Source organism: Pelobates fuscus, chromosome 5, assembly GCF_036172605.1.
Source record: "Pelobates fuscus isolate aPelFus1 chromosome 5, aPelFus1.pri, whole genome shotgun sequence".
NCBI classification, from domain to species: domain Eukaryota; kingdom Metazoa; phylum Chordata; class Amphibia; order Anura; family Pelobatidae; genus Pelobates; species Pelobates fuscus.
The window spans coordinates 338,661,458-338,688,783 of record NC_086321.1 but is presented as its reverse complement, the minus strand read 5'-3'; the positions used below and the strand labels follow the sequence as shown (position 1 = coordinate 338,688,783).

Here is a 27,326-nt window from a genome sequence, read left to right as displayed (position 1 = left end):
GACTTATTGACTCCCCACTTCTCAAATAAGATGGGACCAACGATACTATATATTCTGATACATTGATGGAAAATTTGTGGTGGAATACACTTTGATGAATTTCAATGTATATTTAGCACGGCATGGTTTTAAAGAGTCTGGTTTTGTTTTTGATTGACAGATGAACATCATAAAACCGGCGTCAAAGAAAAACGCAAAAAGGCAGCTTCATTCCAAACCGTATCACAGCTTCACAAGGTAAAGACCCATAGGAATCCAGATCAGTGAAGCAAAGCACAGATCTAAAATGTGAAATGGAAATGGAAACATACAAACAACAAATAGGGCTATGCATTCAATGATAATGAAGCCTCTCTTACTGTATGTACACACAGTGATAATATTTCCTAATCTTCCTGTATGCGCAATGCTAATGGGATTAACTGCTACTGTACGCACAGTGAAATGGAGATACCATTTACTGTACACACTATGGTAATGATCCCTCACTGCATACACAATGATAATTAAGTTTGCCCTTACTGTACACACTGATAGTTGAGTATCCACTTATTGTATACACCAATTATGCTGTCTTTCTTTACTGTACACAATGATCTTGGTGCGTGCCCTTATTAACACAAAATGATAAACGGTCTATCCACAGTGATAGAATACCCTCTTTTTTCTGTTCAATCCACGCAAATGGGTCCAATCCATACTGTACACACACAAATAATGCTCTCCCTTTAATGTACAACAAGTGATATGCAGTTTTTACAAAGTAATAATGGACATACCCTACTGTGTGAAGTGTGAATATTATGTACATACCAATCTTTACTGTACCGTTAAATAGCTCTTTTAATCCTGCTGTTAACCTAGCAAGCCCACATTTTCTGAGCAGATATTGTTAGTATATTGATCACAACAACAGGCATTAAATTAAAGGAACACTATAGTCACCTAAATTACTTTAGCTAAATAAAGCAGTTTTAGTGTATAGATCCTTCCCCTGCAATTTCACTGCTCAATTCACTGTCATTTAGGAGTTAAATCACTTTGTTTCTGTTTATGCAGCCCTAGCCACACCTCCCCTGGCTATGATTGACAGAGTCTGCATGAAAAAAAAACTGGTTTAACTTTCAAACAGATGTAATTTACCTTAAATACTTGTATCTCAATCTCTAAATTGGACCAAATTGGACTTTAATCACATACAGGATGCTCTTGCAGAGTCTAGCAAGCTATTAACATAGCAGGGGATACAGGAAGTGTTTATGGAAGGCTGTGCAAGTCACATGCAGGGAGGTGTGACTAGGGTTCATAAACAAAGGGATTTAACTCCTAAATGGCAGAGGATTGAGCAGTGAGGCTGCAGGGGCATGTTCTATACACCAAAACTGCTTCATTAAGCTAAAGTTGTTCAGGTGACTTTAGTGTGTCCCTTTAAATTGATAAAAACAATTAAAGTTTACCTTTAAACAAATAGCTGGAGTTAAATTAAAGTTTTAATAATTCAAACGGGCTGAGAAAATCGGACTTTTGACTTAGAATGATTGTAACCATTGGTAAAAAAAAATCAGTAGTAACGAGACCTTTGTACTTGGGAAATCGAAGAATATATCTAAGCAGTGAACAAAAGCTACAAAAATAAAAGTAATGAAGAAAAAAGAAAAAACCTTTACACTTATAGATAATGATAAACAAAAACAAAAATCTATGCAAGGTAGCTTATTTGATATGTACAATTCATTACCAACCTTGTTAGAGAGATTTGAATCCCTACCGAACACACAGATTCCAAAGGCACCTTGTTCACACCAGTGGTAATTCCATAGTTCCATTATCTCAATACATTTTTATACAAGTAAAAAGATGGACTACACAATCTTGCGTCCATCTAAAATATACTGGGTAGTAGCAAAGTTCTCCAGTATACCATAACCAGATTATAATTCAGTGTGAAATGTAGAAAGTACCATTAAAGCAACATTGTCATTGATTGGTAGATTAAAATATAGAATATAAGAATTGACCACTTTATTAATGGTGCAACTTCTCTTGAGAGTGAGGACGTTAAGACTTGCAGTGATGTTTAGTGAAATCTATTTTATGAACATCACTTTAAGTCTGTACTTCTTCACTTTCATCTCTACAAATCAAATGAAGGTGAGAAAGAGGATGAGATATCGGTAAGATCTGTGTAAAAATGTATGTTTTTTTTGTTTTGTTTTTTTTAAGTATATTTTAAATTGTCGTTTTATGCATTGAAATCTTAAACACTAAATTTAAATTACACTTTTCTTCTTTTATAAGTGAATGTTTGTTAGTCTGAGCACCAAAGCCTGGTTAGCATACATTCTTCGTTATTTCTTTGTGTATCTTTTTTGTGGGGTTTTTTTTGTAGCCCACCTTCTCCTGCTATCAGTCAGTCACAATATCTTCTTCTAATAAAAACTTGACAAAGACTCCGGCATGGAGTCAAAACGTTGTAATTGTGTGCCCCCAACCCTTCTTGCAAGATATTTTAGTTTTGACCATTATTGGTATTGTAAGACATTGTTAAGCTTAATGCTATCTTTAAGACTTTTAGACACCAACTGGAATCGAACTTGCAAGTTTTAATATACCTCCAATCAGAGCTGTGTGTTCAAATGAACATGCACACAGCACTGTCATCTGCCTACAACAGAAATCAGTCCATACCAGTAGACTGCTAAACACTAATGCCAATCTAATGGTTCTCTATGAAAGCAATGGATTGGTCAGAATATTGGTATTATTGATATATAGTAGTGCACTGCTTAACCCTCTTGTATTAAAAGCTGATTAAAAATGTAAGCGTTGCTTTACTTTCGATACATTATAAACTATCTGTTTGTGTTTGTCATGTAGGAAAATCTGAATAAGCTGATGACCAACCTTCGGTCAACGCAGCCCCACTTTGTGCGGTGCATTATCCCTAATGAGAGCAAAACCCCAGGTAGGAAAAACACTACATCTGTTAAAATCCACTCTACCTGGTCTTGTATAAAACAGGGAAGTGGTGAAGGGCTGTAGGGTTTAACGCAGTGTCCTCTCTTTCTTACTCTACAAAAGTGTCAATCTCAGCTTGAAAAAAAGACTCCAGTGTGAACCAAAATGTTGCACATGCTTTAAACCTGCCTTGGTCCTTACACCCAATTTTGTGCCATGTCTTTTACTGTTACTGGATACACAGAAAAATGGTTTACTCTGGACCAGAGGCAATTGGGTGGTCCTGTATGTTAGTGCTCCTCAACCCTCTCCTCATGAAGCTAAATTTGTTTTAGTGACTATGGTGTCCCATTAATGTCCAGCAAGAAAGAATTTACAGAAACTGTTACACTGTTTACAGCTCTTGAGTTGGTTTTACCCTTTCTGTTCAATGGTCAATCTCTTGCTTACAATGGCGCAATTTAATAAGCTTTCCAAATTATTCAATATTGCTGGAAGAACGTTCTAATGAATTATCTACAAAAATTGCCTCGGACCTTAATGGTTTCTTCTGTAGATAAATCATTTGAAAAGTATTTCTAACAGTATTGGATCATTTGGAAACTTTATTAAATGAAGGCCTATGTTTATAATCAATGCGTTCAAGAACATATTTAACAGGGTTTTATGTGGGAAAAATAGATGTATAGGGAGAATGAGTCTTGTATGCTACGGTTATGGAAGGCAGAGACTATAATTTTGTTTACCACACTTCTTCAGGTGCTATAGATGCATTTATGGTCCTTCACCAACTAAGATGCAATGGTGTTCTAGAAGGGATTCGAATCTGTCGCAAAGGATATCCTAACAGGCTTCTATATGCAGAGTTTAAGCAACGGTGAGCCATTTGTCTCTTTTTTTGATAGGTGTAGAAATAACTATTAAAACCTGTGATTAACATGTCACATGCTTTTATTTTAGGTATCGAATTCTCAATCCTAATTCAATCCCAGATGATAAATACGTTGATAGCAGAAAAGCCACGGAAAAACTGCTGGGTTCATTGGACATTGACCACACACAGTACAAATTTGGCCACACCAAAGTATGGACAGTCATTTCATGCTTTTGGTGTATTCAGTTACATGTTTCCAGGTTTTATTGACTCTGGCTAATTAACAGTTTGAAATGTAACATGATGTTTCTCCTTCAGGTCTTCTTCAAGGCTGGGTTGCTAGGGCAGCTGGAAGAAATGCGGGATGAACGCTTGGCCAAGATCATCACTATGCTGCAGGCGAGAAGTCGAGGGAGACTGATGAGAATTGAGTACCAAAAAATCATTGCAAGAAGGTAAGTGCTTATTTCCTGTTTCATAACGTGTTCATGTCCTTTCGTAAAGAATACACTTCAGTGTTCGGTGATATTACCAAAGCTTCTCTATCTGTCAGTATTCTTTAAGATGTCTATTACTAGTTATTAATACGTTGCTGCCCTGCTGATGTAGGGATGCATTGTTGGTGATCCAGTGGAATATTCGTGCTTTCAACGCTGTCAAGAATTGGTCTTGGATGAAGCTTTTCTTCAAAATTAAACCATTGCTGAAGTCGGCACAGACTGAGAAGGAAATGGCCAATATGAAGGAAGAATTTGTGAAGTTGAAGGAGGCTTTGGAGAAGTCTGAAGCTAAGAGGAAGGAGCTGGAAGAGAAACAAGTCACCTTAGTGCAGGAGAAGAATGACCTTGGTCTGCAGCTTCAAGCTGTAAGTAATTTATCATGCACATTGAAATGTTCATTTAATGCAGTTCTGGGTCTTCTGTTATGTCCATCTAAGAATGTATTGTGTACAATATATGAGAAGATGCCTAAGTGGAATTCAAAATAGCATTCTAGATTCTACTTAGATTGCAGGTAACTGTATTATATTCATTCTACTTATATTTTGCACTACACACTCACTGGCGCACTCTGAAATCAAAAGGTATTAACAGGACCTGGTAAGAAGTGTGCTTTTATCAAAGAAGTTGTAATATAACATATGAAAACAGAGATTAAGCATTCATCTAAACAAGCATACATTAAAAGGGTACTACTGTGACCAAAAGTTATATATAACGTTTTCAGGAAGTTTAAATTTTACATTCAAAACCTGGGCAGTTTTAGGAGTCAAATTGCCCAAAGCCTGGCTATGTCCTCTTGATTTGCTTTAGTTAGCTTTTTTCATCTGTTCATTTCATCCGATGCTGCTACAAATTTCTGTTGAAGGTATGTGGAAGACTGGAATATAATAGTCTTTTTGACTGCAGGAACAAGATAATCTTGCTGATGCTGAGGAGCGTTGCGACCTACTGATCAAAACGAAAATCCAACTGGAAGCCAAACTAAAAGAGTTGGCGGAAAGAGTGGAGGATGAAGAGGAAATGAATTCTGACTTGACTTCGAAGAAACGCAAGTTGGAAGATGAGTGTGCTGAGTTAAAAAAGGATATTGATGACCTGGAGATTACTCTGGCCAAAGTTGAAAAGGAGAAGCATGCGACTGAAAACAAGGTCAGTTCTTGGGTGAATTATTAAGGACATATTTTCACATGTTTTCTGGCCTTTGTGATATAGCCTGTTTCTTTAATTGGAACCCTCTACTCTGCTTTGAAATATGAATCAAAGTTGAAGAGCTTCCATTATTCGCCCAATAAATTGTATCTGTGTCATTCATGGTATGGACTTATTGCAATATTTAGGTGAAGAACCTTGTAGAGGAGATGGCAGCTCTGGATGAAATCATTGCTAGACTGACCAAAGAGAAAAAAGCCCTACAGGAAGCTCACCAACAAGCTTTGGATGACTTGCAAGCAGAAGAAGACAAAGTCAATACGCTTACCAAGGCGAAAGCCAAGTTGGAGCAACAAGTGGACGATGTGAGTTAAATAGCATACTTAGTAAAAAGAAGTTAGACTTCAGTAGACTTGGTGGTATGTAGTTACACACTAGTGAGGTGGAACTGGTAATATCCTAACCTGTCTTTCCATATTAGTACGAGAAGAAAATATTCTATAGGCACTTTATCTTTAAATCAGTAGTTTACAAGATGTTTTTTTTTTTTGTCTCTTTTAAGATCTAACAATATAAATGATTCAATATGTAAATTAAGGCAAATTTTCGTCAGAAGGAGAAAAAAAATAGATATTTGTTATTGGTGAGACATTTTGTGTCAACTCCAACAAATTTCACACCTTGCCTACAGCTGGAAGGGTCCCTGGAACAGGAGAAGAAGCTACGGATGGATTTGGAGCGTTCTAAACGTAAGCTAGAAGGTGATCTGAAACTTACCCAGGAGTCGGTCATGGATCTAGAGAACGACAAGCAGCAACTGGAAGAGAAGCTGAAGAAGTAAGTACCACAATGATGAGGTGTTTTTTTTTTTTTTTTTTGTGGATGGAAATGTTCTCCCCCAAGGAACTGTTAAGAAAATATTCTATGGATTTGCTTCTGATGGTCAATGTTAGCGAATAATAACCTAGTAATATTATAGCACTGGTGGTTTTAATGTCTGTGGTATCTATGAATGCTTCTTAGGGCAATGGAAATAATCTCAGCATTTCAGATTGCGTTTTGAAACTTCTAACTACTTGAGGACTTTTTAATTACCATGCAAAATATTGTTTGTGAAAGAAGATTTTGTATAGCTGTATTAAACAATACAGTACTCTGAGATGCATTCTATGAGTGCAAAGCCGACAGTGAATTTTACCGGGTTAAAAAGACATGGTCTAGATCCTTCACACCTCTTAAATGAAAGATATATCAAGGTACATAAACCGTCCTGTGTATGCCCAGCTCAAGGTGTCTGTTTCAGGAGATAGATCTAAGATTTGTGAAATGGAATTCATATGAGTTATTTTTCTTTCCATAGGAAAGATTTTGAGATCAGCCAACTAAACTCTAGGATTGAGGACGAACAAATGATGTGTGCTCAACTGCAGAAGAAAATAAAGGAACTACAGGTAATGGTTTGCTTATTCGCAATAACAGTGTGTCGGACGTCTGGTTCAAACTTTAATGTTATAATATTCAAACACATTAATTGTACTAAATAGGGAAAGTCATATTAAACAAATAGCAAGTAGGAGTGGAATTCAATTAAACCACGAGTTCACGAACATCCTTTTGTTTAAAAAAAATAAAAAATCTTTCTTCTTGTTTTAACAGGTCTGTCCGTTTTCTCAAAAGGTTATCGTTATCCCTGTGCTTAAATTAATAATTGGATCTTTAGGCTTATTTACTTAAGAAAAAAAAAACACAAATCCACCGCTTACCTACCAGTATACATTTTAATTCTACAAACTGTATGGCCTCTAACAATAATTAATTGATTCCCTCATCATATGCGGAACTCCCTTTGTTCAAGTGTCCATATTGTTTATCCATTGTACTCCTCAAGTCCATATTGTTTATCCATTGTCTTCAAAAACTTTTGGGTTCTTCTATATAGTTCCCTCTACCCTCAAAAGTACCCCTTTTCCCACTTGAACACAATTTTTCCTTCCAATACATTTTTATTTGGTTTCCTACATTTTTAATTGTATTTTCATTAATTTGTTAAAGTTACTGTCGTCTAGTGGGTGAAATTCCTTTTTTTTAATGCCATAGTCTTTTTATAAAATGTCTAGTCACTTTCTGGCATTGCACATACTGTATGTGTATATTATTTTAATCAAGAACTAGAATTATCTTAGAAATCAAAATGGACAAACTCTGACCAGCCACCGAGATTGAAATGGTTGTTCTTATGATCCCCCATCTCTTTTAAAGTTGGAATGATAAGATTAAATGTAAAATGTTCCTGCATTGAACTCTATCTAGACTAAGGGCCCCATCTCTGTTGCAGGCACGTATTGAAGAACTAGAAGAAGAGTTGGAGTCTGAACGAGCTACACGTGCTAAGGTAGAGAAGCAACGCTCTGAAGTAGCGAAGGAGCTAGAGGAGTTGAGTGAGAGGCTAGAAGAAGCTGGAGGCGCCACATCTGTGCAGATCGAGATGAACAAGAAGAGAGAGGCGGAATTCTTGAAGATGCGTAGAGACCTAGAAGAGGCAACCTTGCACCATGAGGCCACAGCTGCTGGGTTGCGCAAAAAGCATGCAGACACTGTGGCTGAGCTCGGGGAGCAGATAGACAGCTTGCAGAGGGTCAAGCAGAAGCTGGAAAAGGAGAAAAGTGAAATGAAGATGGAGCTCGATGACTTGTCTTCTAATATTGAGCAGCTTATGAAAAATAAGGTGAGCATTCAATATTCTAGACATTGTGATTGGATACAAGCCACTTTTTTACATCTGTATGCTAAGTGTTTACAAGAAGAAACTGGACAGTTTTAGAAAAATAACATGCATGGTCAGTATGTATAGAAGCTGTTATGGGAAGGCCAAATCTAATACAGACCAGTCCTTTTTGATAAATTTTATTAATAAAGTCAACAATTCCCTGCAATCCAAGTTGGTGGTCATCTTTTGAATTTGTATGAAATATAGTTGCCATCACATTTCAAAGTTATACACATTTTACGATGCAGGGCAATGCCGAAAAACTGTGTCGCACTTATGAAGATCAGCTGGGTGAGGCAAAGTGCAAGGTTGATGAGTTGCAGCGTCAATTAGCCGATGTCTCTCTGCACAGAGCCAGACTGCAGACTGAGAACGGTAGGTAGAGGCTCCCTTCATCCAACACCGAGCGGATAAGTTAATTAGATGAAAAGCAATTTCTGCTGTGAATACATTTGTTTTAATTTTACAATATGTTATGTTATGTGCAAAGTGTAACCTGTATAATAGCTGCTTTTGATATTAGTGTTTCAAAATCCATTCTTAATGGAAATATAACAAAATCTGGCGCCGTGTAATAGGAATATTATAAAATGTATGACCTCTTCTTGAGTTTCCAAAATGTTGGCACACAGATTTTGAATCTATAGGTTCTCAAAGATGTTCTCCAGACCCCAGCATTGTAGGTTTTGTAATTCACTTCCATTAACTCATTGTGATCACGCGGACAGATCTACTATTGTTTATTTTGAAAGAAAGATCTTAAAAATCTGCAATGTTGATAAAGGTAGGAAGTTGACTTTGGTATCCTATGATTTCATATATTAGGGGCCATGTCTCAGTTGCACATTACAGAATGCAAGTGATGGCAACTACTGAAATGTGTATGTATCCTTTGGTTGACTAGGAGAATTATCCAGGCTCTTGGAAGAAAAGGAATCTCTTGTCAACCAGTTGAGTCGAGGCAAAGCGTCCTTCACCCAGACCATTGAAGAACTGAAGAGACAATTAGAAGAGGAAACCAAGGTAAAAAGCAAAACAAAATGGCACATCAAATGTTCAAGTCCATGTTTGCAATGCAGAATTGAATATTTACAGCCATTTCGGAGACATAACGCACGATATTGATATGCAAGCCCTATATTTTCTTTCAGTCAAAAAATGCACTAGCCCATGCACTACAGGCATCTCGCCATGACTGTGACCTGATGCGGGAGCAGTATGAAGAAGAACAGGAGGCCAAAGCTGAATTGCAGAGGTCTCTGTCTAAAGCAAATGCCGAGGTGGCCCAGTGGAGAAACAAGTATGAAACAGATGCTATACAGCGAACAGAAGAACTGGAAGATGCCAAGTATGTTTATTATGCTAAAGGTTTCACATTGTAATGGAGCCAGCTAATCTATTGGAGCTCATAATTTGATAATGAAATGTTGGTAATACTGTCCTACATGACAATAAAGAAATTGACCTGAATTGCGGTTTCTTCCTTGTTCAGGAAGAAACTTGCAGCACGTCTTCAGGACGCAGAGGAGGCAGTAGAAGCTGCCAATGCCAAGTGCTCCTCTCTGGAGAAGACCAAGCATCGTCTACAAACAGAGATTGAGGATTACGTTATTGACCTAGAAAGAGCCAACTCTGCTGCTGCTGCTTTGGACAAGAAACAAAGGAACTTTGACAGGATTCTCATCGAATGGAAGCAGAAGTACGAGGAGACCCAGGCTGAGCTGGAAGCCTCGCAGAAGGAATCACGTAGTCTTAGCACAGAACTCTTTAAGTTGAAAAATGCCTATGAGGAGTCTCTGGATAATTTGGAGACAATGAAACGGGAAAACAAAAACTTGCAAGGTAATTTAAAACGAGAATAAGGTTAATAAAATATACATGCATTACAAAAAAAAATAATAATCAAGTAGGCTTTCTTTATCAGGATCGTATAGGTCCATTATAGGCACAATAATGAAAAAATATTTAATATACCCGGTTAATATATTATATGGTTTTCTTTTGTACTTTTAAATGACTAAATTGCATTTTTACTCAATGAGTGGAAAACGGTTAATGTTATTTCCGTGAGCCATGTCATCGAAGCCAAATCATCACTTTATCATTTAATGAAACATCTTATCACTTTAGAGGAAATTGCCGACCTCACAGATCAAATCAGTGCCAGCGGCAAAATGATCCATGAATTAGAAAAGGTGAAGAAGGCTCTAGAGAGTGAAAAGAGTGAAATCCAGGCAGCTCTGGAGGAGGCCGAGGTGAGCAATACATCAACATCTCAACAAGCAGACTTAACAGACTTTGATACATAGACACAAGGGATAAGCACACAACAGATTGTAAGCTGGGAGCGAGGCCTTTCTACTTTACCTGTGTTTGTCTCTGTCCGTCAAATGGAGCTTGTAATATTCTTTACTATATTAGGCATTTTATAAACTGACTTCACTATATATTGATATATCCAGAACGGATGTATTCGGATAAACAGGAGTTTATTTTCTAAACACCAATTCAGTGTTTAACGGAGAAACCCCACAGTAATACACAAGGCTAATGCTGCATCGACTAAGAGGGTTTAATTCAGTAATTTACAGATATTCATTTAAAAGAATTTGGAGCACTGTCATGTTAAATTCATATATATATTTTAAAGGAAATAACCAAATAACTTAAAGGAATCTCATGAAACCTGAAAAGATTTTGTTGAATACCAAAAGATGGATGTTCCTTCTCAGGGTTATTCTAACTATATCTCACCTATTTGTGAACAACACCCTTGATCCCCCTTATTGCATACATTAGGATGCACTTCATTATGCATTACCGCTATTTGCCAATATGTGCTTTATTTTTGGATGTTTTAGGGGGCCCTAGAACATGAGGAGAGCAAGACCTTGAGAATTCAGTTGGAGCTGTCACAGATAAAAGCTGATGTAGACAGAAAACTGGCTGAAAAAGACGAGGAAATTGAGAACCTGAGGTGAGACACTGGGTTCTCCCTGCCACATGTCTATAGATTCTGTAATTAAACACCATGAAATAAAGTAAATGCATTAGTTTAAAAAAAAAAATGCACTATTCCATCTTGTATCTGCTCATCCAATATCCGTACCTGCAGAATATGTAATTATGTGCTTCATGTTTTTATAATTTAGGCGCAACCACCAGAGGGCCATGGAGTCCATGCAGGCAAGTCTCGACGCGGAAGCCAAGGCCAGGAATGAAGCTATCCGGCTCAAGAAAAAGATGGAAGGAGATCTCAATGAAATGGAGATCCAACTCAACCATGCCAACCGGCAGGCTGCAGAATCCCAGAAAATGGTCCGTCACCTCCAATCTCAGATGAAGGTTGGTAATATCCAATTCTTTAGCCAAGTGAGCATACTGGGTGTAATAGTACATGTCTTTACAATACTTTTATCAATGTAATATAAGCATTTAGCAGCCGATACTGTTATAAAGTTTAACTGTATTGCCAAGTCAATATATCTCTTGCTTTGATAAGCAGTAATAGTTTAATAACATGTGATATGGGTATGATCCTGTATTTTAGGATTTGCAGATTGAGTTGGATGATACCCTCCGACACAACGATGATCTAAAAGAACAGGCTGCAGCTCTTGAGAGACGTAATAACTTGCTCTTAGCCGAGGTAGAGGAACTACGGGCCGCACTGGAACAAGCAGAGAGGGGAAGGAAATTGGCAGAGCAGGAGCTGCTGGAGGCAACAGAGAGAGTCAACCTCCTACATGCTCAGGTATACAGAATGAAGAGATTACTAAAATCACAGAATAACATTAAGGTTCTGTAAATAACATTAAGGTTCTGTGATAGAATTAGTAATAAACTGTATGTTTTATGCTCTAGAACACTGGCCTTATTAACCAGAAAAAGAAACTAGATGCAGACATCTCTCAGCTGACCACAGAGGTAGAAGAAGCTGTCCAGGAATGTCGAAACGCAGAAGAAAAAGCCAAGAAAGCCATCACCGATGTATGAAGGATAGATTTTAACATCCAATCAATCACGTGTGAAGTATTTGAGCAAGTTTGGGTTTTACAAACACAGTTACAACAAATTTAATTACACAGAAATCTATACACTAAGCAGCATCGGGTGTCCAGTTGTCCAAATTCAGCTGTTTGAACCAAAAATGTATTATGTGAAACCCATTAGGCTATTGAAAAAAGGCAGATTCAGTTAGATCAGCTGTATTTGCAGTGCACCACCGCATGACTGCCATTCAGTTAGCTGTTAAAATCAATAAATCGCTGTACAAGTTCTGTAATTCATCTGTTTACAAACAGCCAAATTCCAGCTGAATCCTTTTCATTCAATCCACTTGATGCAAAACAGGGGATTTGCAGTTGTAGCTCACAAAAAATAACCCTCATACTACACCAAACCCCCCGGATCTTACCTTAGCAATGTTTTTATTTCATTTTCTTTTATCAGGAAAATCATGTTCAAATTAATGATGAAATTCACTTGAAAATACTTCTGGACTTACTGTGGTTTCAATTAATTGATTTACCTGAATCTGCAAAATTCTCTAATATCTAATAAACCAAATGATTCCTTAATTCCTGGTTTAATGAATATCCACAAACATTTTACACGGTAAAAGGAATGGGTATATATACCAAATTGTAGATTGCTTCTAAGAACTTACTTGAAATGTGTTACCTAATTGAGAGAGCAGTTTACCAACATATAACTACCATTACACCTTTGAAGTGGAGTGCTTTTCCATACTTCGTAACGATAATCATATGTCACGGTTGCAGGCTGCAATGATGGCAGAAGAGCTGAAGAAAGAACAAGATACCAGTGCGCACCTTGAAAGAATGAAGAAGAACATGGAGCAGACCATCAAAGACCTGCAAATGCGTCTCGACGAGGCCGAGCAAATTGCACTTAAAGGAGGAAAGAAACAAATTCAGAAGCTTGAGGCCAAGGTGGGTTTTAGTTAAAAACAAACAACAACAAAAACACCAACAATTGTGTATCAAAGTCTTCTCCATCCACTATTTTCCAGATACATCATTCAACACAAATATCAAATAACTTTAATTAATTTTGTTCACAATCTTTGGTAAATTTGATGTTTTAAATTAAAGAATTAGATGAGATATGGCACATTGGTGATTGCGTTCGGTCATTGTAGATCCGGGCAGCTTTCTATAATGGCTTATGTTTCTAGGTGAATCTATCCTGTGAATTGCATGCATGCTCGTGTATAGATGGAGGTTCACCGCTCCATGACTGTTCTAGGGAAATTATTATTTATTTCACGTTATATCACGTTCTAATTTTGATTGGCCAAAATTTTTTTTCAGCTTTAATGTTTTCACTTGCTTGTCATTGTTCTATGAACAATGTAGATACATTCCTGTCAGTCTCTCAAAATGATAAAACATTTTAACAGATCTGTGGAATTTTATAAAAAGAAGAAAAAGAAAATCCATGCATACCAGTCTGTTCATCAAGTTTAAGGTTTTTTTTGTTTGTTTTTGGGTCACCTAAAAAACATCATACACAAGCCTTCTTAAAATGTGCTCTACAGATCTACCGGCAGGTTGCTAATCTGTTGCATCTTTCCTTGCAATGTTAATTGAATTGATGCATTTACCATTCATATTATATCTTATACATGCGCGCGTTCATTATTGCAGGTCAGGGAGCTGGAAGGAGAGCTTGAGATTGAGCAGAAGAAGAATGCAGAAACTCAAAAAGGAATCCGAAAGTATGAGAGAAGAATAAAGGAACTCACCTACCAGGTAACAAAATCATGGGTTCTAGCTGGATGGAGGTTAGGGTGTATTATTTTATTTCTTTGGGCTAGCATTGAGAAAAGACTAAAGCCAAGTAAAAGTACCAGATAAAGAAAAGTTATTATTACTGCTTTAAGCACACTTGTCTTATTAGACAAGGATTACAACGCCAGATCTGATCTGTTACAAATCTTGGGCCAAATTTCCAAAATTGGTGTTTTACATAATAAAGTTTCACCACGCTGAGGTTCCTATAGTACAATGGCACAAAAGGAGGTGGTGGTCAATGGAGTCCAATGCGTTTTTTTATTTTGGACCACAGATTGAAAGTAATTGAGAAGCACTGATACATGTAAAAAAATTGCTTTTAATAGAGGTTACAAATTGAAGAGAAAGGTCTGTTTAAGCTTAATAGCCTTGTTAATAGTCAGCAGGAATTAGCATCTGTATCTTGACTTAGACACAAAAGCTTAGGTTTTATTTGAAATGAAATGCTCACACTCTTTGTAACTCAAGGGGCTGGCCAGATGTTTGCCTTTGAGTGTTTTCAATTATACTGACCACATCTTGGCAAAAATAAATGGATAGTCTTGTTGAATTATAAAATCTTTGTCCACTCCTCTAGACTGAAGAAGATCGGAAGAACCTGGCTCGCATGCAGGATCTGATTGACAAACTGCAGATGAAAGTCAAGAGTTACAAGAGGCAGTCTGAAGAGGCGGTGGGTAACTCTTTGTACAAATCATATAATTGTTCTAAACAACATTACAGAGAAGCTTATACTGAGAGGTTTGTTAAAACACCTCTAAGAAATTATGACCCCCTTACAAAGTAATTATTTAGGGAATGCAGACAAATAAAAACACAGACAAGTGTATGTAAAAATAATATGTATATATTGGTTGTTAAATTAGGTGGTTAAATTTTTTTGTCATGCTGGTTAGTTGCCTCCACTTACACGGCCAGATGAAAAGGAAAGAGTATCTATTTTATAGTCTATTTGCAGCAGTTCCTCCCCTAGGATGACCTCGTTGGAACTCCCCACCCCCGGTGGTAAGAGTGGTGTGGTTGTATGAAGAAGCCTGACTTGCAATCTTCATTCCAGTTCCTCCCAAAAATTTTGAGGTCAGGGCTCGGTGTGGGCCAGTCAAGTTCTTCCACACCAAATGAATCCATAAAGCAAGGTCTGTATGGACTTTGCTTTATGGTCATGTTAGAATAGAAATTATCTGTAGGGGTTAACTCCTCCTCAAGCGGCTTTTCCAATTGTGTTGATACCATCATATCTCACAGTGCTGACATGTTTATGGTCATTTGCAGGAGATGCAGGCCAGCTCCAACCTAGTGAAGTACAGAAAAGTTCAGCACGAGCTGGACGATGCAGAGGAACGTGCTGATGTAGCAGAAGCACAAGTCAATAAGCTGCGTGTTCGAACCAGGGAGGCTGCAACTTCTAAGGTAAGCCAGCTCAGAATCTCTCCAGTTCTGACATCATTGGACGAGTCATTAGTTGTGTTGAAGTATAAACCCAATGATGCATGTTTGCCATTTTGTTAGGATTTTATGCTCTAATTAAACTTTGTTATGCCATTTCAAACAGCTTACATTTTTAGCATACAAACCTCCAATTTGTAGATTGTGACTATTTACTTTAAAGCAACACTACAGGCACTTTATCATATTGAAGTGTTGGTAGTGCCTGGAGTCTGCTGTGCCATTCTTCTATTCATTGTTAAACCATTTCTGGTTTTACACTAAACGAGGGTTCTCAGCCAGCAGCCTGGCTCCTGTTTCTTCTCTGAACGGAGAGAAAGTGCCAAGAATAATAAACAATTCAATAAAAGAATATCTAAAAATTTGCAGTCAGATTATTTTTAAGAAGTCACATGCAAGGAGGTGTGCCTAGAGCTGCATAAACAGTGTGATTTAACTCCTAAATGGCAGAGAATTGAGCCGTGAGACTGCGAGGCCATGATCTATACACCAAAACTGCTTCATTAAACCAAAAGTTGTTTTGTTCACTATAGTGTCACTTTAAATATAACAAGGCAAAAAATGAAAAACATCCTGTATGCAAGTTTTTTTGTGTTTTTTTTTTTTATAATCTGACAGCAATTGTTTTTAGATATTCTTTTTGGCAACAAGATCTGTATTGAGGAAATTTGTTAAATTTACATATTGCGATGTCATGTAAAAAAAGACAACACGTAGGTTTCATGCAGAGCAATAACATTTTTGTCAGACTATTTTTCTTTTCTTTCCAGCATGAAGAATGATGACATTGGAATTCAGACAGTCTGTCATCCCCCACCAGCAGCTGCAACAGCTGTCACCAGGCCTGATCCGACTTCTTTTTATTCCTAAGCAAAACCCCTACCCCTTGAAAGCATAATAAAAACGAGAGGCAAAAAAGCTGGCGTGTCTGTGTGTGGTGCATCTACACTCTCCAATTCCGATTGTTAATGGGATTTGATTTAAAGAGAATTCAACAGAATCTAAAAAAAAAAAAAAAAATGCAAAAATTTTAATTTATGTATAAAAGGTACACTTATCTGCAAAAACTTTACATTTCTTACATCCGGAAGAAAAAAAAAAAAAAGCTAGATTTACATGCCCATTGTAAACCTTTTCTACTGGCGGAAGGTTAGGAAAATAATCAGGCCTTACAAAAAAAAATAAAAAGGCTGTATAATGCTGCCACACACACACACACACATAAATAAACCGATCATAATAGGTATCAGTTTCTTCACCTTTTCTTGTGGAAGTGATCCTTCTGTATTAGTCCAACCTTGCATAAATAACACATCCAGCCCATATTAATCTTTCAAGGACGGATGGAATAATGCAGACGCTCTTTTTTTTTTTTTAAATTCTTTATTTTTATTGTGCAGGTAGGTACACGCATAGTCAATACGCCACAACAACGTTCATTTGCATATGCAGTCGGTTTAGTCAGTGGCATGAGTTATTTGCACATTTTTAACATATATAACCAAGCTTAACGTTACAAGTAAGTACAAGAGTTATCTATTTGAGGCTTATATCGTAGCTTAACAATACATTGCGAAAAAATAAAACTGTTTAAGACAGTTGCATGGCGATTAAAGAAGTTAGCACTCATTTTTGGGTTAGTAAAACAAGTATGTCTAACGTGTCTACGCAAATTACTTCATATAGATAGTCGGCAAGTAGTGTTTCTAAGACACATATTCTCAAGGCTAAAGATATAGACCTGCATACATCAACATTGTTTAAAGTTGAGTAGCTAAGTCACTGGGTAGTCAAACATGTCTAGAGTGTTTAGCAAAACATAAGATGAGGTCTAAATGGGTTACATAGACATGTGAGTGGGTATGTGAAAATGAGTTTCAAAGCAAGCTGGTGAAACATGACTATTGAATGTTAAGAAATGAAAATAATAAACTGGTAAAGTATTAGGCAAGCCTATGTGTCTAAGTGAGGGTAGGTTTACAGCCTATTTGAAAACATGCCTAGTGGTTGCAATAAGAAAGTAAAAAACAAACAAAACAAAAAAACATAAGCATAGATACATACAAATTCTGCTGTCTATATGAACATAGTGCTTTCCGCAGAGACCCCTTCATGGCGTTCCACTGAGTTACACAAATTGTGAGGTTTAAATATGCTTGACGTGCCATAAACTGTATCAGGTATTAAGGTAAAATGTAAGACAACTAGACATGCAAGCAGAATGCAGTTTGTACAGTTAGGGTAGCTTAATCGGTGATATGTAAGATACCTACATTATGGTCTCTATTATCAAAAGTATGTGCCGTGTAAAAAAAAAAGAGAAAGAAGACAAATTAACTAATATGAGGGATAAAGAAAATAGATAATATAAATAAATAAAAAAAAGATAAAAATAATCATAATAATTAAAATATAAAATAAGGAACTAGTATAATGTACAAAGCATGCTTATCAGCAGAGAGAGGCCATTAAGACCTTCATGTGATGGGATGACTGTGTCCACCCAGACTGCGGCCCAGGGCCCGGAAGAGAGTCCATGCAGTCAGCCCACACCTTTCACCGGTTCAGCAGGGTCCCACAGAGTAGTCTGAGGTCTTCGTGTATCTCGCCCGTGCGCCTGAGGGTCATCCCGGCTCTTCACCCAAGGCTTCCCCGACTGAGCTGTCTGTACAAGGAGAGTCCTGGTTTCATGCTTCGCGCCCAACGCACTGATGTGCTGTTTGATCCGGGTAGGTCGAGTAGAGTGTTGCTTTCGAGGTTTGCGGAGTAGCCGAGGAGAAGGGACACCCTCCGTGCCTCCATTAGGCCTTCGCTTTAGTGTTTGGCCCACTGCTGGTTCCGCTGGCTCGACCTCCCGCGCATCTCCTTTGTCTCGTGGTCGCTGGGGTATGTCAGCAGGTATCTGCTCTTGCGGGGCACTGGGTAATCTGTGAGCCAACTTGGCCCAGAAAGCCGTAAAGATGCGGTCAAGCTCCGACATGCTGTGGGATAGTGGGCCCGATGCGCTTAAGGCGGCCGCCATCTTAGGTGGGACTATGCGCCTTTTATTTGTGCTTCCAGTTCTTGTTGCAGCAAGTCCCAATGGTGCACGTATGGTCAGTCCTGCTGTAGGAGTACCTTGCTTGGCGGCAGGTTTAATAGTCGCCGGCGGGGGTAATTGCTGTGCGATGTCCAGTGTCTCCAGCCCCACTATCGGTCCGGTTTGGTTTCCGTCACTGCTCGCCGTTGACTTGGCTTGCGTAATGGACCGGTAAGAGATCGCCTGCAGGGCTGCGGTGTGGGGTGGGAAAGCCACGGACTCATCAGTCCTCCTGGGCATCACGCTGATTATCGAGAGCTCGGTGGAAGAGCATTTCCCTCCGCTGATTCCGGAGCACATGGCATCCGCCATCTTATGTGCTGCGTCTGGGCATTCGAGGTTGGTGGTGTTGTTGGGCCCTGGACTCTTTGCCTCTGGGTGAGGACCGGGATCACCCCCACCGGTCCATAGGGGGGGGGAACGGGGCCGGGTCCCCCCGGGTCTGGGTCTCAGGCTGGGCACCGTTAGGCAGGATAGAGGGGCAGCGCCTGTCCACCCCTCTCACTGCCGGAGTAGGCCTTAACTGGGTCGTCAAAAGTCTCAATTCAAGCCATTAAATTAGCACATGGCATCCGCCATCTTATGTGCTGCGTCCGGGCATTCGAGGTTGGTGGTGTTATTGGGCCCTGGACTCTTTGCCTCTGGGTGAGGACCGGGATCACCCCCACCGGTCCATAGGGGGGGAACGGGGCCGGGTCCCCCCGGGTCTGGGTCTCAGGCTGGGCACCGTTAGGCAGGATAGAGGGGCAGCGGCCGTCCACCCCTCTCACTGCCGGAGTAGGCCTCAACTGGGTCGTCGAAGGTCTCACCTCCAGGGGACTGAAGCTCGGGGAGCCAGCCTCGCCCTGGATCCAGTGACCCCTCAGCACTGAGGTCCAATGCTGTCGGTCTGTATTTAAGTAAATTTTCATGTTTTTCATGCTTAAAGGATTGTAAGTTGCAGGAGCTGGTCTCTCTTGCGACCGCTCAGCTCGGCGGTTCGGCCCCGCCCCCCGCAGACGTTCTCATTTATACTAGCAAAGCCGCATCATATGGTCTGAGATTCAGTAGCAGGGAGAGTCCGGGGTGTTCGGAAAATACTCAAATGATCTGACACAAACCTGGGCATGTTAGCATCTATAGACACGCTACGCAAAACACCATAATCGTTATATTAAAGGGTTGTGGTTATGGTGTATTGCATTAAGGGGAGTGATTTTTACACCCTGGTGTAATTTATTTGTGCTGTAGCTAGGTCTGAACCTTTGTATTATTTATTAAAAAAACGTTTCTTTAAAAAAAAAGGATCACAAAGGGTCTATATCATACAATGAACACTCAATACAACAAAATCATAAACATTGTACAGCGCTACGGAAACTGCTGGAGCTATATAAATAAAATGACGAGAGAAAAAAAAAATTAGAAAATAAAAAACACAAACAAAAATAAAACCTCCTTGCATTACTCCACTAAGAATCAAAAACCCTTTAATTTTTTATTAAATATTCAGGTCCAAATATGTCCTACAAAAGATGGCATAACTAAGGGTTTAGGGATTAAATACATGTACGCTCTTTGTCCTTAACATTACAATGTATTATGCTATTCCTAAAGATAATTTTGACACGGATGGTGAAAACCTTCCCATCACTACAGCATACACAGGGTATTCATCAAATTATTAACTATTACCATTTGAAGACTCTCAAACGTATGACATGCTTTCTAGACGATCATCTTACCTTAACAGTTCATTGAGTGCCATTATGTACTGTATTAGATTAATCCTGAAGTAGAGCAGCAAATGTATTGTGACCTCACAAAGCATGGCAGTCAAGCAATCACTGTGACCTCAAAAGATACAAACTGAACATGTGCAGGTATAGGACAATTAGAAAATTGAAATTAGTATCTACATGGTTGGTAGACTATAAATCACTTTCAATTTTTTGTGGATAATTGTATTAATACTTAATTCAGATTTAAATTTTAAATTAAAAATGCTGTAGTACAGAGCAAAAATAGTGAATTTAATAAGCATATGTCTATACACAGATAACATACTTCTAGACTGCTATGTACAGTTGATCTAAAGGACGTGTATTTTTAGAATTAAGCACTGTTAGAGGGGATTATGCCATGCCCCCACGAAATCTAGACTGTACCCAATATATATCTCTATGAATAAATCATCAAGCCATTAAATTAGAAGCATCTCTTTATTCACAACGGTTTTAATGAACGATAATATATCTATCAAACAAAATATTCCCAGGGCAACAAATGATTAATGCAAACATATAGACAAAAAAAATGCTTTAAAATTCAAAATCCTGCAAGGAAGAGAAAATATTAGATCGGTTTTAACATAATGAGGAAGCTTAAAAAAATTATACCTGCAATTGACAAACTGATTTATACTCTGGGATTCAGGTATCTACACTTTGCCATCAGTGTAGTTTCAACCACTTTTTAATAATCGCTTTATACCAATAGTACTGAGATAAATTACAATCATTGGCAAAGAAAAAATTATTTATTCTTTATTGGTTTGCTGGCAATTTCTATGCATCTGTATGTAATGCTACATGGACAAACCTTTCAATACGTACGACATTCACTTTATTTTAAAAATAAATAAAAAAAATCTGCGTTAAAAGAGCCATAATAGGGAATTTTATTTGCTGGCTTAAAAAACACTTGTTAAACACAGAGTGTTTACAGTATTCGAGAACTTTTGCTTGTCACTTTACAGAAGGGATCATTTTGACGTGTTCAAAACTAGTTTTCCCCATGATTCCCTGCATTTCAAAAAACAAAGTTCACGAACAAACTCTCAGGTCCTTAATATTGTTTCCATGCACACTACCCCATATATACCACAACTTTTAAGAACAGAATGGATCATGGGAAAGTAGATCTGTGTGAAAACTCAAACATTTAAAGATCACTATAGTGTCAGGAAAACAAACTCATTTCCTGACATATAATCCTTAGGGGCCCCCTCCCCATTCTTAGGACCCCCTCTCCCGCTGGGCTGAAGGGGTTAAAACCCCTTCAGCCACTTACCTTTATCCAGTGCTGGTGACCTCTCCTCCCCCTCAGACGTCAGCTTCCGACTGGAGCCAAATGCGCGTCAAGAGCCGCGTGCGGATTAAAAACGCCCATAGGAAAGGATTTCTCAATGCTTTCCTATGGATGTTCTGCGTGCTCAGTGCGATTTTCGCATTAAGCGTCACAGAAGCACCTCTAGCGGCTGACAGGAAGACAGCCACTACAGGCTAGATTAACCCTGCAAGGTAAACATAGCAGTTTCTCTGCAGGGTTAAAACCTGGGGGACCTGGCATCCAGACGACATCATTGAGCTGAAGTGGTCTGGGTTACTATAGTGGTCCTTTAACTTTCCAAAAGGAAGCACACATGACCTAGTTCTGTATTCAAACAAGTTGATTTAAAAAAATAAAAATAAAAACATGTAATACATATTTCTGTATGTTATTTGCCATAATCGCACATAAATAATGTTAACTGGTACGTACAGGATATAAGCAACCGTAGAACTGTTTTTGTTTTAGCGGTGTATAGAATCATAGCTAATCTTGGCAGCACAGATATTTGTGACCTAAATTTGTCATGATGCCAGTTTATTTCCCCTTTTCTCCATGGTGTCAGAAATGACTTTCACTAAACCGGTCAAGTATGCAGACTATTGCAGTTTAGAAGGAAGAACCAGATAAGGAGAGGACTAATGCAAAATTAGATTTACCAGACTGTCCCAGTAAATAAGCCAGAGCTTCCTTGGACAACCAACCAGGTGTGGATAATGTGTTAAAACCAACAGCCAGTCTGCACTTTCAAAGTGATATAACACACACACATTCCACATAAAACCAAAATAAAAGCACAATGTGAAATAAAATAAACCCGCTATTTCACTTTAAACTGCCCCATAACATGTGATTTAACGAAAGCCTTCGTTATCTTGGGATACAATTGAGAAAACAGTGTTTTGATATTTATATTAATATGACAAATACCCTTTACTTTTGTAAAAAAAAAAAAAAAAAAGATAGAAAGAAAAAATAATAATTTAAATTAATAATTAGTGCAATGGGGCAACCATGAGATTCAATGAAATATACACTTTAGAGTGTGAGGACACCACCGTTTTACTGTCACTTTTGTATTGAATGACCAACATACAGAAATGCAAGCCACTGCCTAATTTCAGATGGATATCAAAATGATATAGGCAATCTATAAAAGGTGGGCAGAAAGCTTGATTAAGGACTGGGAAACCTACGTTTTTTTGAATCCTGGAGGTTGTCGATCAAAAAATTGTTTAAGTGCTAAAAGTTTGGAGTTTGCTTACGGATTCTGAAAAATATAAAGTGTAACATATTAAAAGCAGTAACAGAATTACACCAAAGGATGTTACCCAATGTCCCTTTGGCAGAGTAATAAAATTAAAAAAAGGAATTGTCCAGAATGTAAAGGCATACTTTAAAAGAAATATAAACATATAGTTTAATTTAATTACAGTATCAACTCAATAAAAAGAGGCCACATTTTCTTTTTTTATAAGTACAGTAAAAAGTATCAGGTTTTAGGTTTACATGACCAAGTCAAGAGGCTAAGAACCAGAGTGTTAAAACACAATGAAGCAACTTCTTTAAAGGAACTCTCCAAGCACCATAACTACTACAGCCTGCTATAGTGGCTATGGTGCCAGGGGTGGCCTGGCACCTTCACAAATTAAGTAGTCAAACCGTTTAAGAATTGTATGACAACTTACCTTGGTTCCATCAAGTGATAGCAGCCCCCTACCCTGTTGCAGGAAGCTTCTGTCACTGAGTTAAGACTCATCATGCATTGTCTGAGAGTGAATTACCTTGAAGTAGCTCCTGGCAGCAGATGAGTGCCTGGCGGACTTACTCTAATGCTACAGTTGTTATGGTGCTTGGAGTGTTCCTTTAAATAACGCAAATCTGCAATTATTTAAAATCTAAAAATGGTGGCATGTGACAGTTGCATGTAAATAATACATTATGTTAGGACAGCTGTATATTTAGTTTTTGACTTTCTACAGATAAAATGTATTTTAAAAAAATAAAGTTAAATTAACTAGCTTGTCCAAAAGAAAAGGAGGGGTGAAAATGAACAATTCATTGTTGTGTTCTGAATTTTTTCTCTTTTAAAATCAGTTGACTGTTTCGTCCCTGAATGTATTGCACAGACTTCGTTTAAAAAGGGGGTGCGTAGTGCCCAACGCCTGATGCTGGATGAAAGTCTAGTTTGTTGGCTGTGTGCATCCAGTATTCCAGCACAAGCAGAACGCACGCTCTCCCCAAATTCCTGAATATCCGCTCTATATCCGTTTGAAGGATTTGTCCATACAGAGCTAGAAAATGTCCTTCTTGGGATTAGTCTTCCGGAAAATCTCTGTCCACATCCATATAAGCCTCATCGATGTAGCTTACTATGGCACAGGGAGATGTCCTGTCGGGATTTAAAAGTATGGATACAGTCTCTTTCCAGTAGCTGAAATTAATGCACGAACTCTGAAAAGAATAAAATAAAAAAAAACAAAAAAAAACATTAATAACTGAAAGACAACAGAGTGCGTTTAAGTGTATCTTGAATACATTTCTGTAACAACTAGAATACTTTAATGGTCTCAGGATTTTATTCCAGTGTCCTGTCCTTATTAGGTCATGCCTCCTGTTGTATTAGCAGTAAGGTGTATTGCTACACAGTCTCTTTCGTTTTATAATTCACAGTATAGGGAGGATATCACTGACAACAGAAAGTAAATATGTCAGTATGTCTGTGAAGTAAAAATGTTACATAAATCAACAGAGCATACAAACAGGTAATTAATTTATTATTAAATATTTGTTGATTCATTATAAAATGCCAATACAGCCAAGACATAAAAATATGTAACTTTTATGACAAAGGTTTTGAACCCTGTCACGAAGGTGTTAAAGTGGGGAGGGGGGAAATACTTAAAAACATTACTAATTTGCGGTATCATATTTTAACTCCTTCAGGTTAGTTTCAGTAAAAACAAAGCAAAGCCAAGGGTGCATTAATAGCACATACATTGGCTTAAATGACAATTTCTTGTATAAAAGAAATCTATGATCAGATTTTTCATTGCATAGAACTGTGGGAAATGCTCACATATTTTGCTTATGTGCATGTCAGAAACCTAATGGCATTTCTCAGAATGCAGTTTCCGTTAAATGCCCACAGACTGTAAAAGTAATGTATGTGTGTGTGGGAATAATGCCAACATACTGCATGTACAATTACACAACACCTTTACTACTCCAGCGTGGTAAATCCCTCTGGTAAACTCGGCATTCACCCTTGTACTGGTCTGTTAGAATGCAGCCGTTAAGTTTGACCAATAAAAGTTGTTGTAGATAAGTGGGGGAAGGGCACCATTTATAGTCCTGATAGGAAGAAGTAGGAACAGTGCAGGAGCAAAGATGAAGGTACATGATGCTGTATGGGACAATTTGGGATAAAACTGCACTCACATTTTCTAAACAGGTACTGTCTTTGTCCTTGTTGAGGTAATGCTGCTGCCAGAAACGTAGAAGGTTGTGAAAGTTGTTCAAAATGAACCCTGGATATTTCTCCACGCATTCCATGTTCCGAATGGTCTGCAGGTAGTATGGCAATCTGCCTTTCCTCCTTGCCAGCATCAGAATTACCAGGGTCGTGTTCAAACAGCTCACATTCTCCTAGGCAAGTGAAATACAAATCAAATAAGCAAGAGAGGTTGGAAACATTTATGGTGGCCGTTTAATTACACAGCAAGAGTCCAGGGTGGGGCAGCCTAGCTACGAATTTGATTGCAGGGAATGGTTTTGAGGGACTCTGCTATGGAGAAGCCAGAAGGATATACATCATGGAAGTTGAAATAATATATAGGTATCTACCTTTTGAACAACCCAACATCAAAAAGATCAGAAGTTGTCAAGGCATTTTATACTTTACTTTTATGGGGTAGGTTGCATAAACAAAAGCATAATGGTTCAGTAGATTGAATACTAACTCAGGGCCCCCTATAGCACTCCGTTCTCACCTTTTTTTTTTATCTAGAAGGCTCCAGGAGAAAAAAAAATAAACACCTTTCATCGCAAGTCCTCTTACAGAGAGCAAAGGACCCCCACAAGGTTAAGGAAGCTCCCACTCCACACAAACACAGAACTAACAAAGAACGTTAGTTAAGATATATGCTAATTATCTGTTAGGACCTCTTCCAAGCCAGCACTGCCATTTGCTTGTATCAGAAGAAAGCGTCTGCCAAGACAGACGACCAACTAATCATAGCCTTCTTTCACCAAAACTAGGAAACGATGCAGAGAGAGACTACACAGCAAAACATTTAAAGTTCCTCACTCAAATCACAGCTGAGGTAAGATGTAAGCGAAGGCCCATAATTGTATATTCTTTGATAAAGCTGGAAATATGCAAGGGCAAGTGTCCAGTATCCCAACAGCTGTTCTAGTTTTCTTTTGGGTAACCCAGCCCTTCACAGAAGTCTGGCACTTGAACGTGGCATACACCTCTTACCTGTGTTAAAGTCTGCACGTGTATTATGTTAATTAACCGGAAAAGGAAGGACATTCTGATAGACCCCTGAGTCATATAAGAGAGCAACCGACATTCAGACAGCACTTCTGCAACTGAGATTAAAAAGGATATGTTAGTTATGGGGCTCCAAATTTCCATTCACCCCCACTACCCATTTGCAAGTAAAAATTCAGCCCAGGAAGGTAGAAGTTCACCCTGTGGTGAGTGTCCCTCAAGGCATGTAATGGTAGCCAACTGTTCGGCCAGTCTACTAGGAAATGTTATTCCTTGTTATTTACTATGACTTACAATAAACCTCATCGTCAAATGCCTAACAGCAACATTAGCACGGGGCTTGACAAATTTGCTTGGAATCTAGGAGCCAGCTAAAAAAAAAGATAGGAGCCAGGTTTCTCAACGTCAAAAATGTAGTTGTTCTTAAGTCTATATACTGCCCCTGCTCGCTTTTCAATGTAAACACTGACTTTTCAGACAGCTCACGCTGTTTAGTGAGCCGGGGGCCAGAGTGATGTAATAACCTGGCTTCCAGCATCACTGGAGGGCGCACAAGCGAGTGGAGCATAGTAGGGAGATGACCGCTTCCTCGTCACCATACTCAGTCAGCTCCCCATGAGCCGGCTGGTTGCCCGCCTGCTTCAGCCGTCACCTCGGGAGCGGAACGGACTCACAAATCCCTAGGATTTGTTGAGCCCTGCATTAGCAAATGTTGATGTCTACTTACACAAAGTCTATTCAAAGTTGAGATTTGTGATAGCTCCAGTTTTAGTTGCTGTTCATGTATATGGTATATTCTGATAACCACACACAGTATTATGGATTAAAATGCCTAAAATCTTGTCTTAAAACACACCTGCGGATTCCAAGCGGAAAATCCAATTGTCATTGTTGCAAAGTATTTTCAAGGAGTAGCAGAATTTATTAATGTGTTTACAATCTACAGACAAAGACAGGCATTGAAGTACAATATCTTTTAACATTTTTTTTTTGCCAGTTTAATTTTTCACAAGCATCATTAAAAAGGACAAATTTAATAATTAGCAATGCAGTCTTTAGGTTAAGATTCAATGAGCCTCATGTCTCTGAATCCATTTAACCTGGAAATTTGCAAAATGCTGTATGCAAATGACATTTTTTATG

General features: G+C 38.4%; 2 protein-coding genes across 3 annotated transcripts in view; one reads left to right on the top strand and one right to left on the bottom strand.

Moving 5' to 3' along the window:
• MYH7B (myosin heavy chain 7B) overlaps nt 1-16,514 on the top strand; it is a 47,034-nt gene extending 30,520 nt beyond the window's left edge. Inside the window, exons 19-43 of one of the 2 annotated variants that reach the window (XM_063455770.1) lie at nt 161-237; nt 2,878-2,965; nt 3,718-3,835; nt 3,919-4,042; nt 4,151-4,287; nt 4,442-4,697; nt 5,242-5,484; nt 5,673-5,849; nt 6,176-6,321; nt 6,845-6,935; nt 7,820-8,209; nt 8,500-8,626; nt 9,156-9,274; nt 9,403-9,599; nt 9,744-10,093; nt 10,382-10,506; nt 11,113-11,228; nt 11,404-11,596; nt 11,802-12,005; nt 12,116-12,241; nt 13,036-13,206; nt 13,924-14,028; nt 14,648-14,743; nt 15,343-15,480; nt 16,287-16,514. In XM_063455770.1, the coding sequence (XP_063311840.1) occupies nt 161-237; nt 2,878-2,965; nt 3,718-3,835; nt 3,919-4,042; nt 4,151-4,287; nt 4,442-4,697; nt 5,242-5,484; nt 5,673-5,849; nt 6,176-6,321; nt 6,845-6,935; nt 7,820-8,209; nt 8,500-8,626; nt 9,156-9,274; nt 9,403-9,599; nt 9,744-10,093; nt 10,382-10,506; nt 11,113-11,228; nt 11,404-11,596; nt 11,802-12,005; nt 12,116-12,241; nt 13,036-13,206; nt 13,924-14,028; nt 14,648-14,743; nt 15,343-15,480; nt 16,287-16,298 (3,926 nt within the window). In that variant the 3' untranslated portion in view covers nt 16,299-16,514. The remainder of the gene's footprint in view (nt 1-160; nt 238-2,877; nt 2,966-3,717; nt 3,836-3,918; nt 4,043-4,150; nt 4,288-4,441; nt 4,698-5,241; nt 5,485-5,672; nt 5,850-6,175; nt 6,322-6,844; nt 6,936-7,819; nt 8,210-8,499; nt 8,627-9,155; nt 9,275-9,402; nt 9,600-9,743; nt 10,094-10,381; nt 10,507-11,112; nt 11,229-11,403; nt 11,597-11,801; nt 12,006-12,115; nt 12,242-13,035; nt 13,207-13,923; nt 14,029-14,647; nt 14,744-15,342; nt 15,481-16,286) is intronic. The other variant, XM_063455771.1, reaches the window with a different exon arrangement.
• Nucleotides 16,515-23,077: 6,563 nt separating this feature from the next.
• TRPC4AP (transient receptor potential cation channel subfamily C member 4 associated protein) overlaps nt 23,078-27,326 on the bottom strand; it is a 47,160-nt gene continuing 42,911 nt past the window's right edge. Inside the window, exons 17-19 of the mRNA XM_063455773.1 lie at nt 26,169-26,281; nt 25,127-25,333; nt 23,078-24,139 (exon numbers count right to left, since the gene is read on the bottom strand). Of these exons, the coding sequence (XP_063311843.1) occupies nt 24,002-24,139; nt 25,127-25,333; nt 26,169-26,281 (458 nt within the window). The 3' untranslated portion in view covers nt 23,078-24,001. The remainder of the gene's footprint in view (nt 24,140-25,126; nt 25,334-26,168; nt 26,282-27,326) is intronic.